The sequence below is a fragment of the Clinocottus analis genome, unplaced genomic scaffold, assembly GCF_023055335.1.
Source record: "Clinocottus analis isolate CAN_PGR_092001 unplaced genomic scaffold, fCliAna1.0.p SCAF_17, whole genome shotgun sequence".
NCBI lineage: Eukaryota > Metazoa > Chordata > Actinopteri > Perciformes > Cottidae > Clinocottus > Clinocottus analis.
In genome coordinates, this window is record NW_027175898.1 from 2,965,001 (window position 1) to 2,982,216 (window position 17,216).

The 17,216-nt window shown below is 44.1% G+C and overlaps 3 protein-coding genes across 3 annotated transcripts in view; all 3 read left to right on the forward strand.

The window, feature by feature from the left end:
• LOC137787483 (serine palmitoyltransferase 2-like) overlaps window positions 1–3,104 on the forward strand; it is a 16,395-nt gene extending 13,291 nt beyond the window's left edge. Inside the window, exon 12 of the mRNA XM_068579984.1 lies at window positions 2,075–3,104. Coding sequence (XP_068436085.1) covers window positions 2,075–2,194 — 120 coding nt within the window. The 3' untranslated portion in view covers window positions 2,195–3,104. The remainder of the gene's footprint in view (window positions 1–2,074) is intronic.
• A 3,162-nt stretch (window positions 3,105–6,266) lies between these two features.
• Window positions 6,267–10,364, forward strand: LOC137787484 (alcohol dehydrogenase 1-like). Its single transcript, XM_068579985.1, has 9 exons — window positions 6,267–6,522; window positions 7,245–7,346; window positions 8,195–8,336; window positions 8,462–8,549; window positions 8,835–9,045; window positions 9,220–9,480; window positions 9,568–9,700; window positions 9,977–10,115; window positions 10,208–10,364. Exons 1-9 carry the CDS (start codon window positions 6,505–6,507, stop codon window positions 10,239–10,241), a joined length of 1,128 nt encoding a protein of 375 aa, XP_068436086.1. The 5' UTR covers window positions 6,267–6,504; the 3' UTR covers window positions 10,242–10,364.
• Window positions 10,365–11,537: 1,173 nt separating this feature from the next.
• On the forward strand, window positions 11,538–16,856 carry LOC137787545 (alcohol dehydrogenase 1-like). Its single transcript, XM_068580102.1, has 9 exons — window positions 11,538–11,796; window positions 12,694–12,795; window positions 14,560–14,701; window positions 15,068–15,155; window positions 15,404–15,620; window positions 15,782–16,042; window positions 16,253–16,385; window positions 16,503–16,641; window positions 16,751–16,856. Exons 1-9 carry the CDS (start codon window positions 11,779–11,781, stop codon window positions 16,782–16,784), a joined length of 1,134 nt encoding a protein of 377 aa, XP_068436203.1. The 5' UTR covers window positions 11,538–11,778; the 3' UTR covers window positions 16,785–16,856.
• Window positions 16,857–17,216: the final 360 nt, after the last annotated feature.

Below are 17,216 nucleotides of genomic sequence, written 5' to 3' on the forward strand. Positions count from 1 at the left end.
GTAAAGCAGCAAAGACTTTAATTTTAAGACAAGCATATGCCTTTCAAGCTGCCGTGGGCCACATAAAATGACTTGGGACCTTGAGTTTGACGCTCATGGGCTGCACACAAATACTAGACTTGTAGACACAATGTGTTTTCCAGCAATTAGCTTGTTAGCTAGACTTGCAAGTTATTGCTGTGACGCCCAGAAGGAAGAAAAGGGTGTACAAATATTCCACCATTGGCATGCCTTCCTCAGTAGTACCAGTTGATACTAAAAGCTTTTTTTTTTTAATAACAGCTTTCCTGTTCCAGGTTTGTGTAATAACCTTCAATTAGTTTGAATTCAAGCCAAAGAGGTCATGACGACACTGGAATGAGAAGAAGGGCGGTGTAGTGGGCGGGAAAACTGTCTGCAGTCAGAAGGACACAGGTGTGATCTGCCGTGACCCCAAATGTCTTTTTGCTTTTTGTGCAGATGTCATTTGAGGTGTGTGTGTGTCTGTGTGTGTGTGTGTGTGTGTGTGTGTGTGTGTGTGTGTGTGTGTGTGTGTGTGTGTGTGTGTGTGTGTGCCAGCGTCGTCCTGCAGGTGATAATGCACAGAGTATTAACGGTGCCTTTCCCCCCCGTGCTTAACCTCCACTCTCGTCGTCCTATTTCCTCATTTGATCGCTTCCTTGGCGAGCCATCAGAGAGCCGCCCACTCCTCTCCTCTTCCACTATACGGAGCTCCCCGTAGACCCGCCTGCTCGTCCTCTTCCAGTCACCGTTAAAAGCTTTGGCCGGTCTCTCGTTCTCGCATTAAGTACAGATCCTCTCTCGCAGCGGCTGAGCCGTCTCTTGTCTAATTGGGCTGTCCTCGTGGCTCAGCTGGCCCAGATGTGTGCTGTGTCTCCGGGAAGTGCTGTCGTATCGGGGGGGCTCTTATCCACTCCCGTCCCTCCTTTTCTTTTTTTTTGCTCTTCAAAAAGAAATAAAATAAAATGAAGCGAGGACAGGGCGTGGGAGTATTGTCGCGCTGTAGTGCTTTTATCTGTCACGATGTTAAAGTCTCTCTTTGTTAGCCGTCCTCTCCGTATCGCTCTCGGGTACTTTGATGTGTCGTGTCGATTTGTGCGTCTCTTTTATCTTCGCAGTTTTAACTTCTCAATCGAACGCGCCCACACACACGTGCACATAAACCCTAATTCCTTTTCTTTTGTCCTCCTGAAGACGTTTCATTTTACTGACCACATTAATATCCAGCCTGACAAATCATACTGATCCACGCTGACTTCTTGAAACGGTGAAAACGGACCGAGGTCGCTTTATTTGTAGCATTGTAGCATCCGTCACCCCGGCTTCCCAGCCAGCCAGCTAGCTAGTTAGCTGTTTAGCTCGCTACACACATTCTGTCATTCCCTTGATTGCATTATTTGACACCTAGCTAGCTAGTTTGATAGCTAGCTAGGTGTCAAATAATGTCACCTATAATAATGTCACCTAGCTAGCTGGCTAGATAAAGCAACAAAGAGATAGACACGCTAACAGAAAGCCTGTAGCGAGCTAAACACTTTATTTTTAAGGCTGACTTTTCATAATTGGATGGAGATTGTTATTTGGACAGATTGTGTTGAGGCTCTTTGTCTTTAAAAATATATGTCTGTCAGCAGGGTTTTTTTTTATCCGACAGCAGCAGGATCAACCCAGGAGACTCTGTCTTCAATAGTACAGAACATTGCATCCAGTCACACACAGCTCGTGTCGTTATTGTTGACCATGTGACATATTTGAAATGGTGAAATGTAAGAACTTCCAATGACATTACTCATAAATAAGGCACTTTTAAGACAGAGAAAGGAAGTCATCTTCTCCTGTGCCCTAACAAATGTGTGACCGGGGACTTGGGGAAACATCGGGTCCATCTGCAGCATTAAAGTCAGCTGTGTTTTCTCTTCCAGCCCATGTTTGTGATTTAAACTTACAAGACCGGTGTGTTTTTTTTCTTCCATAAAAATCTTGCTTGGTGCAGCTTTCATTTTCCCCGAGCCACATATTGGCCTTCATGGTGACAGCTTCTTTTTTCTTTTTTATTGCGCGACTGTCTCCACAGGCTCTGAGTGTCATCAGCGAGGTAGGAGACCTTCTGCAGCTCAAGTACTCCCGACACAAAATCCAACCGTCGTCGGCGCGGCCCATCGACGACAACGTGTACGAGGACATCGACGACTGAGTCAGCCGCTTCTCTCCCGGAGTGGCGTGAACCAGAACAACCCCAGAAGTTGCCGAACGGGTCAAGATGGATCACAAGTCTTCCAACGAGGACCGAGATGTGCGCAGGTGCCTCCTCGCCACTAGCTTGCCATAAAGTAACCCCCCTCAAACAAAAGGAGAAACACTTCCGACGGTCGTTAATTCTACTTTGCCTTACTTAACCATGCAGAACCTGTGGTGCACACACAGAAAGACAGCACTTACACTTTTCCCGAATTATTTTGTGTCAAAGACTTTTAGATTTGTGTGTGTGTGTGTGTGTGTGTGTGTGTGTGTGTGTGTGGGGTGCTTCTTGCATTTGTCATGTTAAGCCTTGTGCGTGTGTGTGTGTGTGTGTTGGACAAATGGCAATTTTCCGAATGTTTGAAATTGAGCTCGTGGCACTTTCTCGTCAACAGCGGCGATGATGTCGTACGGCAAAAAAAAAAGTCGCCAACCATCAGAAGATGTTGGGCGGCAGATAACTCCCCTCGTCGACGCAGCGCCGTGTTCTGTAAAGCCAGCGTTTGACACTTCTTTTTGGAAATGAGCTCATTTTGATTTCTTTGGTTCTGCAGTCGGATGAGAAGATCCGCGCTGCTCTCGTGTCTGTACGGCAGACACGAAGCCGCATCCAGCAGGCGCTCTGCTTTAGCGTAGCCCAGAGAGAAACGGACCCGTATCACTCATGGATGTATTATTACTGACTGGGTATCGGACCCCAAGATGGCGCAACCTTTGTCCAATGCGAGACAAATCATGTACATGGGTTCATATCTTGGTTATGCGGCCCACTGAATATGGGCAGTGGTGTTGCTCTCCATGGCCCCGCCCACTCGTAGATCTTAAAATACATCGACATAAAAGCATTTCTACACCTTTTTTTTTTTTTTTTTGGCCCTCTCTTGTTTTTCAATGCTAAGCTAATAATCTGCTGGCCGTAGCTTCATATTTACCGTACAGACACGAGAAGTATTGCCTCTCCTCCTCCAAACAAACCATTGGGCTCAGAGGGTTGTCGGGTTAAATGTCCAGTACTCGCTATCATGAGATAATTTACTGCGCATAATCAGCATTCACAAACTTCAGCTTTACAAGCTCATTTGTCTCCGTAACGCCGGCTCGGGGTCAGTCCAACACTGCCAAAATGGAGAAAACAATGCATGTACTTTTTTTTGTTGTATACTCCAGTGACAACATTTAACTATAAAATGTCAACAAATCTTAATTTAATCCCTCAACTCCGAGCATATGGACTTTATCCTTCTAAACATTTTCAAATCTTTCCGAAATTAAAATTTAAGAAGGCAACATTTCAATGCAGACTAATAGTAAGTCTCTGCTTGTGGAGAAAGAGAAAATGGAAATATGTATTTAAACTCAAACCCTAATGGTTTGCTACACTTTTATTTGGCTGACCTCTCGTCCCACTGCGTTGTTTTGTATCACCATCACTGGCATCGGTGTGATTGTACGTTGTATTTTTATTTTTTTTACTCCACCAACTTGGTGCGTATTTGTACAGTTTTTCATGTTGCAGATTAATTTAATATCACTTAATAGTTGTAATCCAATGCCAATACATACAGTCCAGTTTATTGTCAAAGCTGGAGTTTAAAGCTGGGTCAGCTGAGTCTCTCGAAGACGTGCGACACATAAGAATCATATTTTAATTCAAGACGAGTCTGGCTGTGATTTCAGGTTGTAAGAGCCCTCAATGATTTTAATGCCTTGTAAAAACGCTTTCTTTGCGCTGTGACTTAAAAGGTGACTAGAGGTGTGTGTGGGTGGGTGTGTGTGTGTGTGTGTGTGTGTGTGTGCACTTGCTTGCATGGTTTCGGGTATTACTGTGTGTCACTGCACTTTTACGTTGCTCCATATATATTTTTTCTTCCGTGTTAGACACTCCCATCTTTCAAACGCTTCCTCTGTGCCGCTGAGTTTTGGGTCGACTACATTCTTAAACGGAGGCAGCTGTGTTTGAGAAGAAAAAAAGACTTTCCACACACAATACATTCCCACTCTCCTGCACTCCGACAAGCATTGTGTAACCACTCGTTCCTCATACTAATGCGTGTACAGTACGAGTGAGTGATTGAAGCTGCTCAGCACCACAGCTAGTGGTGCTCAATGAAATATACACTGTTCTGCTCCATGTGACCGTTTATTTTTTATGTTTTCAAAAAAGTCCCCTTCATTCTTGGTTCTAGGAAGGTTCCCCTTTCCTTTTTTTATCCTCTTGCATCGTAGTTGTTCATCTGTCACTGTAAAACAGGAGATTCTTGTGTTTAGTTTCCTTTTGATAGAAAACGTATCAAAACTTTATCAAATAATGATTGTCTGTGAGCCGAGAGCGGAGATTTATGACGTTACACGTATAGATGCAGATTGTCTTTTTTTTTTATTGTGTTTTTAAGTTTGCTCACAGGAAAGTCATCAAATGATACTGAAAGCAGGCCCTGAGAGCATATTTTGATATGAAACTATAATGATGTAATCCCCCCCGCCCGACTTAACGACGCCGTTCTTAGTGTGAATTGGACCCCAGTGCTTTCAGAATGATTGATGCTTGATAAAACTTTAAGTAAACCAGATGTACGGTCCCAATATTTTGTACAAAAATTGTATTGTCTCTTTGAAAAAGGAGCTATTCATAATATTGCGTTATATTTTGCTATAGAGCGACCTGGGATTGATGGTTATCTTCATTACTGGCAGCTTCGGGTTGACGGGGCTCGAGTGCGCCATTCATAGAGGCATTTGTTTCAACGGTTTAGCGCGAGTTACCACACATCAGAGACAATTATTTTCTGATATAGTGCCTTTTTGAAGCAAAAGATTTTTGAAGAATTCTGATTATAGCCCGTGTCGTGAATCGGATTGTCCATCTTCTGTCTCATTTGACTTCTTTCACCACTAAGTCTTCGACCGTTCTTCTAATTAGCGCTGGATGTGTCCTCTGTGTTGACTAATTCCCGTGCGTTTGATCCTAGAAAATGCACATTGCGTTTGCAACATGTTCGCAAATGATTAATCTGTAAAATGTCACCCATGTCAATGATATTAGTAGATTGTTAAAACAATATTAAAAACAAAGCGGTTTTGAATTGCCGTCAGTGTTGTCAGACTCCTCTTTAACACACTTTATTTCCTCACACAGCACACACTGTGCTGCTCTCCCTGCCCACCAATCAGATCAGTGGCTCCTCTGTAGAAGCACTTCATCATATGAATAACATAACATAACATCTTGCATCTGATGTGTATGTGGTTGAAATATTTTGGGTTCTTTGTGTACCGGCTGGCTTTCCATGCAGGCTCCACAAACTTTAATACAATTGTAAGCTAGTTTTGAATTCATATCAATTAGAAATATAAACATTTGTCACAACATATTACACTGTTAGAGTATTAAATGACTAAGTATAACGCATAAAAACAAAAAACGCAAATAGAAAAACGCATGTTTTTTCTTGCATTCCATGTTGATGATCTACAGGTGTTTTTTTCCTATTTGTGATGTACATATAATAACTTTTCACCATGCTCCCTCTTCTCGTGATATTTAGATTTCATCATTCTCAATTTGTTCCACCTGATCTGTTATCCAGGTCATGTGGTGGCCTCCTACACTACAAAGGCGTGGCTCCACCTTTTTTTAAATGCCCACAGTGGTCAAAGCATGTTGGCCCGTTTCCTGATAGAGCCACTATAATTCAATTGAAGTAAAAAAAATATCTTTTGAGGAGGATTTTCTGTACATGTGTGGTATTAAAGAGGCTCTCCAACGGCAAACAACGGCCACATTGCCGACATAGCTAACAGCGTTCACTTGGGGGTGGGCGTCACTCTTCCAGCGTTATCAGTGGTGACGGCCCCATGAGCACAGAGCACAGTGGTTGATGTTAGCTAACCATCAAGGCACACAAACAGGGAATCAAATGCACCGACATACAGTATATTTGTGTGTGTGTGTGTGTGTATGGCGAACCAAAGCAAAGGGAAGCTGTGATTACAACACACTCCAATAAATCTTTAGCTTTAAAGAGTTGGCAATATTTGCTTTATATGATAATACTGAGTTAGAACACAGGGTGTGGAGGACCATATATTGAACAGCAATGCCTTCGTCAGTCCCTGCCCATGTGGATGTTTGCATAACAACTTTTTCATTCAGCAGTATTTAAACCTCACATCTGATGTTTCTCCTCCCCACTCTTCGGTCCAGCAGCTCTTTTTCTCTCTCTCTCAACTCCGTCCTTAATATTCGCTTTCAGCTTCGCTGCAGGAATGGCTACAGCTGGTAAGGTAGGTATACAATTCAATAAGAGAATATGTAATTGTGTACAGGACACCTGTGATGTTTTTATTAGTTTTGTATAATATTGTTTCAGTGTAATAGTAATGTGTGTAGGTAGAAAAAGCAAAATCTCGGACTTCAATTCACATTTCATTTACGTTCACATTGTTGTTTAAAACAATTAGATTTTTTATCCTGACATTTAATATATTATCTAATATTTTCATAATAATGTGGAGGTTAGTAATGTAGCAAGCTGATCCTTGACAATGGGTTTCAGTGTTCTCACGAACAGTCAATTCTATTGTCTTTGCACATTCGATTTTTTCCACTTGGATTTATTTTTTTTACTGCTGTCCCCTCTGCCTCAGTGAGCTATTGCACGTTCTTCTAGTTTGAAACTATCCAGACAGATTTGCACAGCTGTTGAAACTGGCGCAGATGAGAAGCTGGCGAGCCAAAGAAAAGTTCCTGAATGTCCACATCGGAATTTAAAAGAGACCAAAATAACTTTGAAGTGATGTTTACTCTTTCAGGATCAGAAGTATCGAGTACCAACTGTAATCGACCACCGTTCACATGCAATGAATGATTATGTTTGCTGCGATGGTAGTTTGCATGGTATGAAGTCAAAGTGGTGGCTCCTAGATGAGGGAATAGCCTTTACATCATGCACAGTTGAACTGTGGCATAGGAGCACCCGGTAATTCGAGATTCCACCGCCCTGCAGGTCATCAAGTGCAAGGCAGCAGTGGCCTGGGAGCCCAACAAGCCTCTGGTGATTGAGGAGATCGAGGTAGCCCCGCCCCAGGCCAACGAGGTCCGCATCAAGGTGAGAGACGCCTACGCTGGAGACGTGTGTGCACACGGACACAGGAAAGGTGAATGAATATCGTTCTTCCTGAAGACTCTGAAGACTTCCCCAACCCAGAAATCCAAAGGGACAACCGACTGATGAAAGTCTTCCTCTGGATCTGGAGTGGATAAAATAGGATGGGTTCATAGCGGGCCAAAGCCGTTCTTATCCAGTTTTCGCACATATACTCAAAACAAGTAATGCAGCGTAATTCATAGATTTCCAACAAAATCATTTCCTATTCAATCCTATGTAATCATTAACCAGACAGCACAGGGTGGGACGAAAGGGGCGGGACAAGGGTCTAACATAAACCATGGAGACTGCTGTTCTTTCCCCGTGTGCAACAAGAAGTCAACGTCCGTGAAGTCGTCACTGAATTTGCATACTTCAGTCGTTATTTTATCCCAAACAACGATCTTTTTTCCAAACCTAACCAAGTAGTTTTGCTCCCTAAACCTATCAAAGTATCTTCTTATCCTCAACCTAACCAAGTAGTTGTGTTTAAGGAACAAGAGTCCATATGTAGCCCACACTCAAAATGTACATTTTGAAACAATAGGTCTTTGATTTTGGTCAGAGGTACTTATCACCTTACAGAATCGTAGTTAGAAGTTGTGTTCAGGTTCTTCTTCAGTCATACGTGCTAATGTTTGCGATGTATGCTGGAGCAGATTAACATACAATCCATTCCTTTGTCCACTGGTACGGTTGCTTTGCTCTGATTTCAATGGCGAATGCTTAAAAGAAGCACGATACCCAACTTTTGCCAAGAGACATCCGCATCAGCGTTTTCATTGTGTGGTCGTTTGTCTTGGCCGCAGATTGTGGCGAGCGGATTGTGCCACACGGACCTGTACCATCTGTTTGAGGGAATGCATAAAGACGGCTTCCCTGCAGTCCTCGGCCACGAGGGCGCCGGCATCGTCGAGAGCGTCGGGCCTGGAGTCACTGAGTTTCAACCCGGTCAGTAAAAGCTCCCACCCTCGAAAGTTGAATTTTGTCTAACGGCTCCATACAGAAGCTCAACATCTGATTTGTTAGTTGGCCTGAATTTCCTTTGACGTGGCAGCTTTGTGTCTAAATTTCAGGAGACAAGGTCATCCCCCTGTTCATACCCCAGTGTAGAGAATGTCGCTTCTGCAAGAGCCCCAAAACCAACCAGTGTGTGAATGCCTGGTGAGCTCCTCTTGTTCTGCTCATCTCTTCATTGCATGAATCCAGGATGTTTATAGACCCATTTGATGCTGCATTAACATCACATTTACTGTGTCTTTACATATGTGGTGGTACTCACTATGTCAGAGGAGCACCTGTATGTCTTGTCAAAAGATGGCACAGAACCACTTATTTCGTTTTTTTTCTTTTTTGGCAACCAATATGTATTTCACCTCGATTGAAACAAGGGTAATGCAAACATTATGTCTGAAGCCATATTTTCATTCCAACAAATTCTCCACTCAGGGATGTTGATGTGATGTCAGACCCAGAGTCCAGGTTCACCTGTAAAGGCAAGAAGGTGCTGCAATTTATGGGAACCAGCACCTTCTCCCAGTACACTGTCATGAACCAGATGGCTGTGGCTAAGATCGACCCCGCTGCCCCTCTGGACAAAGTCTGTCTCCTTGGCTGTGGGATCTGCACAGGATACGGAGCGGCAGTGAATACTGCTAAGGTGGGTCTGTTATGTATCATTGAAGGCTAAAACCCGCGGTCAGAAATTTAACCGCTCTGTTGAAGACCAGACGTCTGAAATGACACATGCCTGTCAGTGGCATCAAGGTATATGTGGAGAACAAGTGTTTTAAGAACCGAAGAGTCATGTTGACCGAGGTCTGTTGTGTCGTAGGTGGAACCGGGCTCCACATGTGCTGTGTTCGGTCTGGGAGCTGTGGGTTTGGCTGCCGTCATGGGCTGCAAGGCTGCAGGAGCCAAGAGGATTTTTGCCGTCGACATCAATCCGGACAAGTTCGAGAAGGCCAAGGTGTTGGGGGCGACCGACTTCCTGAACCCCAAAGATCACAGTAAACCCGTCAGCCAGGTGCTGTCCGAGATGACCGACGGAGGAGTGGACTTCTCCCTGGAGTGTGTCGGCAATGTGGCGGTCATGGTGAGTGACTTTTGAAAACCCTTCTTTTTCATTAGCTCCCCTGCAGATTTGAGACCCTTGCGGTGACATGCCCATTCCTCCGTGTAGCGCAGCGCCTTGGAGTCGTGTGTGAGAGGTTGGGGCGTCAGCGTGCTGGTCGGCTGGACGGACATCGACGACTTTGCCGCCCGCCCCATTCAGCTCATCGCTGGCCGCACATGGAAGGGCTCCCTGTTCGGAGGTGAGACGCCCGTGAGATATTGTCACAGTAACAGGTTGTTATTTCTGATTGGTAGTCGTCTCAAAAAGGCGGGTCTTAAAAGCAATAATGGTAGTATGAGCAGACAAAGAGAGTTGTCTCAGATAAGCAGCTTTTTCTCTGTGACGGCAACCAGCGTTATGTCTCTTATCTAATGCCTGTCAGTAGCTGGAGCAGTGATGGTAAACGCCTGGTATTTTAAAGATAAAACCCCATTTGCTCTGATTTAAAAAAAAGTGTGTGCTCCCTGTGGTTCAGGATTTAAGAGTAAGGACGGTGTACCCATGATGGTCAAAGCCTACCTGGACAAGAAGGTGAAGGTGGATGAGTTCATCACTCACAACATGTCTTTGGACCAGGTCAACGACGCCATTGAGCTGATGAAGCAGGGCAAATGGTAGATATACACTTCCACACTAGTGCCGCTCTTCAGGATTTACTAACTGACTGGATCTGAGGGTCTGAATGTTGTTTGTTTTGTCTCCTCAGCATCCGAACGGTCCTGAGCATCTTCCCACAATAAAACCACAGCGTCGCTTCCAGCCAAGCAAATCAAATTATTCCGTGGCTGGCAGCTTTCTTGTACAGGATCTCAACACTGTATACATACATGCGCCTAATAAAGAGATCGATCAGATAATGCACAGTGTGCGTGTGCCTGACTTTGAACACTCAACACACTATGAAGACTGCATTTCTTGCCAATTGTGAGAATCATGTGTAGAGTTTAAACAAGAAGAGCAGATCAGTGGTTTCCCTGTTCTTGTCAGTCCAAATAGTTTTAGGTCAGATTTAGTCAGACTAGCTTAATTATATCTGTGTTTGTTTGAATTGGAGCGTAGTGTTACAACTATACATATCTGCAGAAACTGCATCCTATCACAGCAGAGTAGAGCGTCACACTCCCCCAGACCACCAGGCAGACTTTGGGCAATGATGTTAATAATTAACAGCAATTATTGACCCACTCCTTTAAAAAAAAAGGGAGGTATGGTGGCTTTTGTCCTTATTTGGCATATTCACAGTCAACACTATATCATGTATATACTGTACATACTGTTTGTGTATGTATGTGTATATCTATCTACCTATCTATCTATCTATCTATCTGTATGTGTGTGTGTTTGTCTCCTGCTTCAAAGTACAGTAACTTGTGAACTTGTGTCTATAAAACAGAGTCAGAAAGGTCAGTTATTGTCTTTAGATGGAAAAAGCTGGGACATTATCTTTCAGAGTAAAGCACAAAAGAATAGTTTGAACCATTAACTGTTACATCATTCAGCGTCAGCTGCTGAGTCACAAACTCCCACATCATTGTCCTCCCTTAAATCGGGTCGCAACCTTTTTTGATATGAAGAGCCATCTTCACATGTTCTTCACAGCGTTGTGTTTCATTATGACACCACGGGAAAATAGAAATCACTAACGGATTATTCATTTAATCCCATCTTTATAGGCAAGACGTCTTCATAACCAGGACATTGAAATCATAACATATCCAAAGAACTCTAGCACACTCATTGCGAGCCTACCCCCTTGTGTCTGGGGTTGCCCTCCCCGGCCTTGCAGCAAGGCATTTCCTCACTCTGGGTTCATGTGATGAAAGATGTTCTCCTCAATCGATTTCACTTTAGATTGCGCGATGCCCGTTTTCTTCTCAATCGCTCTGATAAAGTGAGACGTGAACACTGTCCTGCCCAACGGACACTCTTAAGGACTCCTCTACCTTCATGCGTGTTCAGACGTTGTAATTTAGCGAGCCCCTCGCGACATGTCTCTGGGTCAATTAGCTCATTTACACTTTCCTGCGTTTTCTTTTACTTCCCAAAGCTGTGAAGTGATAACGTGATCTTGGGAAGGGAGCAGGAGTGTGGCTAATGTGGAAAGGGAGGGAGTGGCTACAGACTATGAACAACGTATGCGGCCACTTCAGGAAGCCCTTGCCCTTTAGGATGTCGACCTGTTTTCTTTCCATTAAATACAAATCCAGGTGTCACTTGACTACTCTACGATCCTGAACTCCTCTCTCCAGCTTGTATAGCCTCATCTTTGCAGCCAAAATGGCCACAGCTGGTAAGGTGAGTATAATCTAACACATGTATGTTTTTTTATCCTTTCCCTTCCTTTTTTCTTTGCAATATGTACATGACAGTTTGCCTTGATCACATGATATGCCACAATGGATCAGTACGTCACGCAATTCATGAAGAATATTTTTCTTCTGCTGGCTGTGCAGTTCACATTAGTGAGGCTGATTCAAGTGGCAGGAGTGCGCTTTCCTGCGCAGTATTTTCCAGCGTATCTGGTTACAGATAAGTCACATTATGTAATAGTGTTTGGGTATCTCGACCAGACCCCTTATGTCTCTGACTTTTAATCTCGGTCTCTCTCTCTGTGCCTTCTGTCTCAGGGAAATGGCTCATGTCCTGACTTGGCACAGTTTGAATGTATCCAGCCAGTTTTGTGTTGATATTGGCAAGGCGGCGGATGGTCATGATAAAACACACGAGTGGAAGACCACAGCAGCATTAAAGGAAATACTCATGAATTCAAGGCACACCCCTTGATTTATCCAATCGGACGCGAGTGAATTACTCAGCGGTTTAATGGCGCTTGTCAAAAATGTTGTTTGGCAAATAGTTTGTGGACTTTAAACTGTTGTTTTTCAAGCTCGCTTCAGCCAGGAGCAGCTGTAACAGAGTTATCGAAAGCACTTACTGTTTACATCAATTAATAATACAACAATAATAAAAAATGTGGTGAGAGTCGGACTTTAAACCCATTTGTTTTCTTGATGTGATAGACAGTCAATGTGAAAAGCTGCTGACCGTGTTTTATTATAAAGCCTTTATCAAAGGATCGGGACCATTATGGCTCCTTTGTTTGAAACCGTTCCTGATAACATTTCACAGTCCTCAGCAATATTTGCCATATCTCATTGCTGGGTCATTTCATGTGGTTTAACCGCCCTGCAGGTCATCAAGTGCAAGGCAGCAGTGGCCTGGGAGCCCAACAAGCCTCTGGTGATAGAGGAGGTTGAGGTAGCCCCGCCCCAGGCCAACGAGGTCCGCATCAAGGTGAGAGACGTCCACTATCAGCACACACACACACTTACACATGCGCACACACACTTACACACACACACACACACGTACACTTATATACACACACGCACGCACACACACTTACACACGCGCACACACACATACACACGCACGTACACTAACACACATACATACACACACGCACGTACGCACACACACACACACACGTACACGTGTACACGTACACGTGTGCACGCACACGTTCACAAACGCACACACGCACGCACGCACACACACACACACATGTACACACACACACACGCACACATATATGCACACACACACACACACATACACATGCACATACACTAACACACATACATACACACACACACACGCACGTGCGCACACACACACACACGCACACACATACTCACACGTACACACACATACACACGCGCACACACCTACACACACGTACACACACACGTGCATGCACACACACACACGCACACACACACACGCGCACACACACATACACATAATCACACGTACACAGACGGTTCACATTAAGGTTCTAATATTCTGAGTATTGCTCTGACATATATTGCGATATATTTTCCATTTATTATCTTTTTTTTAACTGCAAATGATGTATTTTGCCAACATGTGTCGTATCTAATAAGATGACGTTTTCACTCAGTTCACTGACCAAACAAGCCAAGTCGTAAATGTTGCATCAGGCGTCTGACCTTTGTTTTATAGGCTCCACGCTGCCATCGCCCGTCTTCCCACCTGCCAGTTGATTTGGAAGCAATTGTTTCCAAAAGGTTTGATTTGTAATTGCAATATCAATACTTTATGTTGTAAAAGATTGATACTGGCCGTCCGTGCATCGAAGCAATATTGCCAATATTGTGATGCTTTGCTTTTTCCATTGTCCCTCCCTCTCCTTATATACAGTAATATATACGGTTTGAAGAAGAGCTGCTGTCTTTGAGCTCATGTCGGAAGGCGTTTCCTTCTCTCTGTGGCTCCCGTAGATCGTGATCAGCTCCTCTGTCTTGCAGAAATTGAGATGGAGGTTGTTGTCCTGGCAACAAGATATCTGGGCTCTGACCTCCTCCATCTCTTCGCCTCTCACGAGCTTGGAGAGGGCAATGGTATTGAATGCCGAACCAATCTCTCGTGTGTTTCTCTCCCAGCTGGGAAACGGCTTCTCCCACTTTTATTACATATGTGCATCCCTGGATTTTGCTGCATCTGCCCAGACCACCCAAGTTGTTGGGCTTTGAATTTGGAAATGTTTTCAGAGTAACCTTCCCTACAACCTTATCAATGCAGTTCTTCCCAATGTCGCCGATAACCGATGCTATTGTCCGGTCCCGGCAGTTGAATCGAGCGACCCAACAAAACCATGACCGAGTCCGGGATCATGATGTGCAGAACTTGTTCTCTATCATGTTGGGTACATGATTGGGAAAATATAAATTTAGTAACAAACAAATGCCACAATAAAAGATGAAAATTAAAAAGGGACTTTCCCCCTCATAATCACGGTGTGTTACGGCCCTCCTTTATGCCTCTCTTCCCTGGTACTGCCAGTGTGTGACAATGTGCTGGAGAGGTGTATTGCTCCATGGAGAGTGATATGCATGATGTTCCAAATAGATGAATATCAATGAAATGTTCAAGTGTTGCTCGTGCTGCTGAACCCGCTGAGAGGAAACACTCCCAACAACCGGCCCCTTGCCCGTCTTTGTCTTTTAAAATGTTTGACTACTGTCTCCAATGCAGATTGTGGCGACTGCGGTGTGCCACACGGACCTGCACCACCTCCTGGAGAGTATGGAAAAAGAAGGCTTCCCGGTGGTCCTCGGCCACGAGGCAGCCGGCATCGTAGAGAGCGTCGGGCCCGGAGTCACTGAATTTCAGCCAGGTCGAATTGAACAGTACAATATGTTAGAATATGTAAATGCTTATTTACTGTGTGAGATAAGAATATTGGTTTGTCTCATGTCTGTTTGTTGTGTAGTTTAGCTTAGCTTAGCTTAGCTTAGTGTGACTGAGAAAACAGCTCGCCTGGCTCTTTCCAAAGTTCTGCTACACGGTGATCAATACGGTTGACAAAACCTCTAAAGTAAATATTACTAACTTGGATATTAGTGGAAGTGTATGATGCATGTACACTGAGCCTAACTGTGCCATTCAGCCAATACTTTTTTTTTTTTTTTACCATTCTTAAAAGTTTAGCATTCTAAAAGTTGAATTAATTTGACGTGGGAACATTGTTCCTGTCTTTCAGGAGACAAGGCCATTCCTCTGTTCATCTCCCAGTGCACAGAATGTCGCTTTTGTAAGAGTCCGAAGACCAACCAGTGTGAAAAAGCATGGTGAGCTCAATACTCACTCATCTCCTCCTTACACTTTGTTTCTCTTCAGCCTTAACCTTTCCTTTCTCTTGGCTGTGTTCATACAGTTATATTCAAGACATTGTATTCAACGTGTTTCTCTCAGTGTCACAACTTTTGATGCTGTCTGATGATGCCATGGTACTGATAGTTCAGATTGTTCTTCCTATTTTGTTCTTCATTTCCAGGCATAAAAGCTGCATATTCATTTAAATAAATTCTCTATTCAGGGTTGGTAGCCACAATGTGTTGCCACTCCCAAAGTCCAGGTTCACCTGTAAGGGGAAGAAACTGCTGCAGTTTACAGGAACCAGCACCTTCTCTGAGTACACTGTGGTTAACCAGATGGCTGTGGCTAAGATCGACCCCGCTGCCCCTCTGGACAAAGTCTGTCTCCTTGGCTGTGGGATCTGCACAGGATACGGAGCGGCAGTGAATACTGCTAAGGTGTGTCTTTGTCCAACGTGTTTCGTTGAAGGGGAAAAACCCGCTGTGAAAGATATCGCATCTGAAATGACACATGCCTGTGAGTGGCATCAAGGTATCTCTGGAGAACAAGTGTTTTAAGAACCGAAGAGTCATGTTGACCGAGGTCTGTTGTGTCGTAGGTGGAACCGGGCTCCACATGTGCTGTGTTCGGTCTGGGAGCTGTGGGTTTGGCTGCCGTCATGGGCTGCAAGGCTGCAGGAGCCAAGAGGATTTTTGCCGTCGACATCAATCCGGACAAGTTCGAGAAGGCCAAGGTGTTGGGGGCGACCGACTTCCTGAACCCCAAAGATCACAGTAAACCCGTCAGCCAGGTGCTGTCCGAGATGACCAACGGAGGAGTGGACTTCTCCCTGGAGTGTGTCGGCAATGTTGCAGTCATGGTGGGGAGATTTTGATGTTATATGGTTCAAGGATATAATGAAGAGGTGTGTTCTTTAACCTAATCAAAGTCAACTGAGCCCATGTCTTCTGCTTCTTTCCAGCAGGAGTTTTTGTAACATTCATTAAGTCACCAAGCCTACATTGCCTCAGCTAGTCCAGCATCCTTCTGGCAAAAAACCCACTGCCTTTGTGCTGTTTCCTCCATGTAGCGCAGCGCCTTGGAGTCTTGTGTGCAAGGTTGGGGTGTCAGCGTGATAGTTGGCTGGACGGACATGGAAGACTTTTCAGCCCGACCAGTTCAGCTCATCGGTGGACGCACATGGAAGGGCTCCGTGTTTGGAGGTGAGACCGATATGACCATCACTTTGGGAACTACTTTGCTGTGCGCTTGTGTTCTGCACCTCTCTTGGTAGTTGTATTCTGGATACAAGTCTTTGCTCAAGTGATTGTGTGTCTCAGGCTTCAAGGGTAAGTATGCCGTGCCCCAGATGGTCAAAAACTACCTGGACAAGAAGGTGAAGGTGGATGAGTTCATCACTCACAACATGACTTTGGACCAGATCAACGACGCCATCGAGCTGATGAAGCAGGGCAAATGGTAGATGTACACTCCTTTACTTCCTCCATTACCCATGACTCAACGACAACACAGATCAATTAAAAGGTGCTGAGTGTCTCCTTATTTCTCTTCTATTCATCTTCCACAGCATTCGGGTGGTCATTAATGTTTCTTCACAATGAGACTACTGTGATGCTTTCAATGACCCCCAAGTATTCAATTCATCATACAAATATGTCCATAACACATTCATATTACACCTACTGTGGTCATGAGCAAATGCAAAACATGTCAAAGTGTTTATAGAGATAAATAAATGGTATAAACAGATGGGCTCAGTGGCTTCCTTGTTTGAGTTGTGATTTTGTTGTGCTCATCTAAAATGATCATGTTCAATGTTCTCTCAGATTTTCTCAGTTATATCAATGACACCTACTTCAACTTAGATAGATAGATATAACCTTTATTAATACCCAAGGGGAAATTTGTTGTCAGAGTAGCGCCTAACACTTTACAGACACCTAATGGAATGAACTAAATATACTAAACTCACAAAATAAAATATGAAAAGATATATACAAAATAAAAATGTGTGTGCAAAATATAAAAAGAGA

Bases quoted from the DNA above. Each gene is read 5' to 3' on its own strand.
- LOC137787484 (XM_068579985.1), top strand. The intron at 8,337-8,461 runs GTCAGTAAAAGC...TCTAAATTTCAG, and splicing joins AGTCACTGAGTTTCAACCCG to GAGACAAGGTCATCCCCCTG. The intron at 8,550-8,834 runs GTGAGCTCCTCT...TTCTCCACTCAG, and splicing joins AACCAGTGTGTGAATGCCTG to GGATGTTGATGTGATGTCAG.
- LOC137787545 (XM_068580102.1), top strand. The intron at 12,796-14,559 runs GTGAGAGACGTC...TCTCCAATGCAG, and splicing joins CCAACGAGGTCCGCATCAAG to ATTGTGGCGACTGCGGTGTG. The intron at 14,702-15,067 runs GTCGAATTGAAC...CCTGTCTTTCAG, and splicing joins AGTCACTGAATTTCAGCCAG to GAGACAAGGCCATTCCTCTG.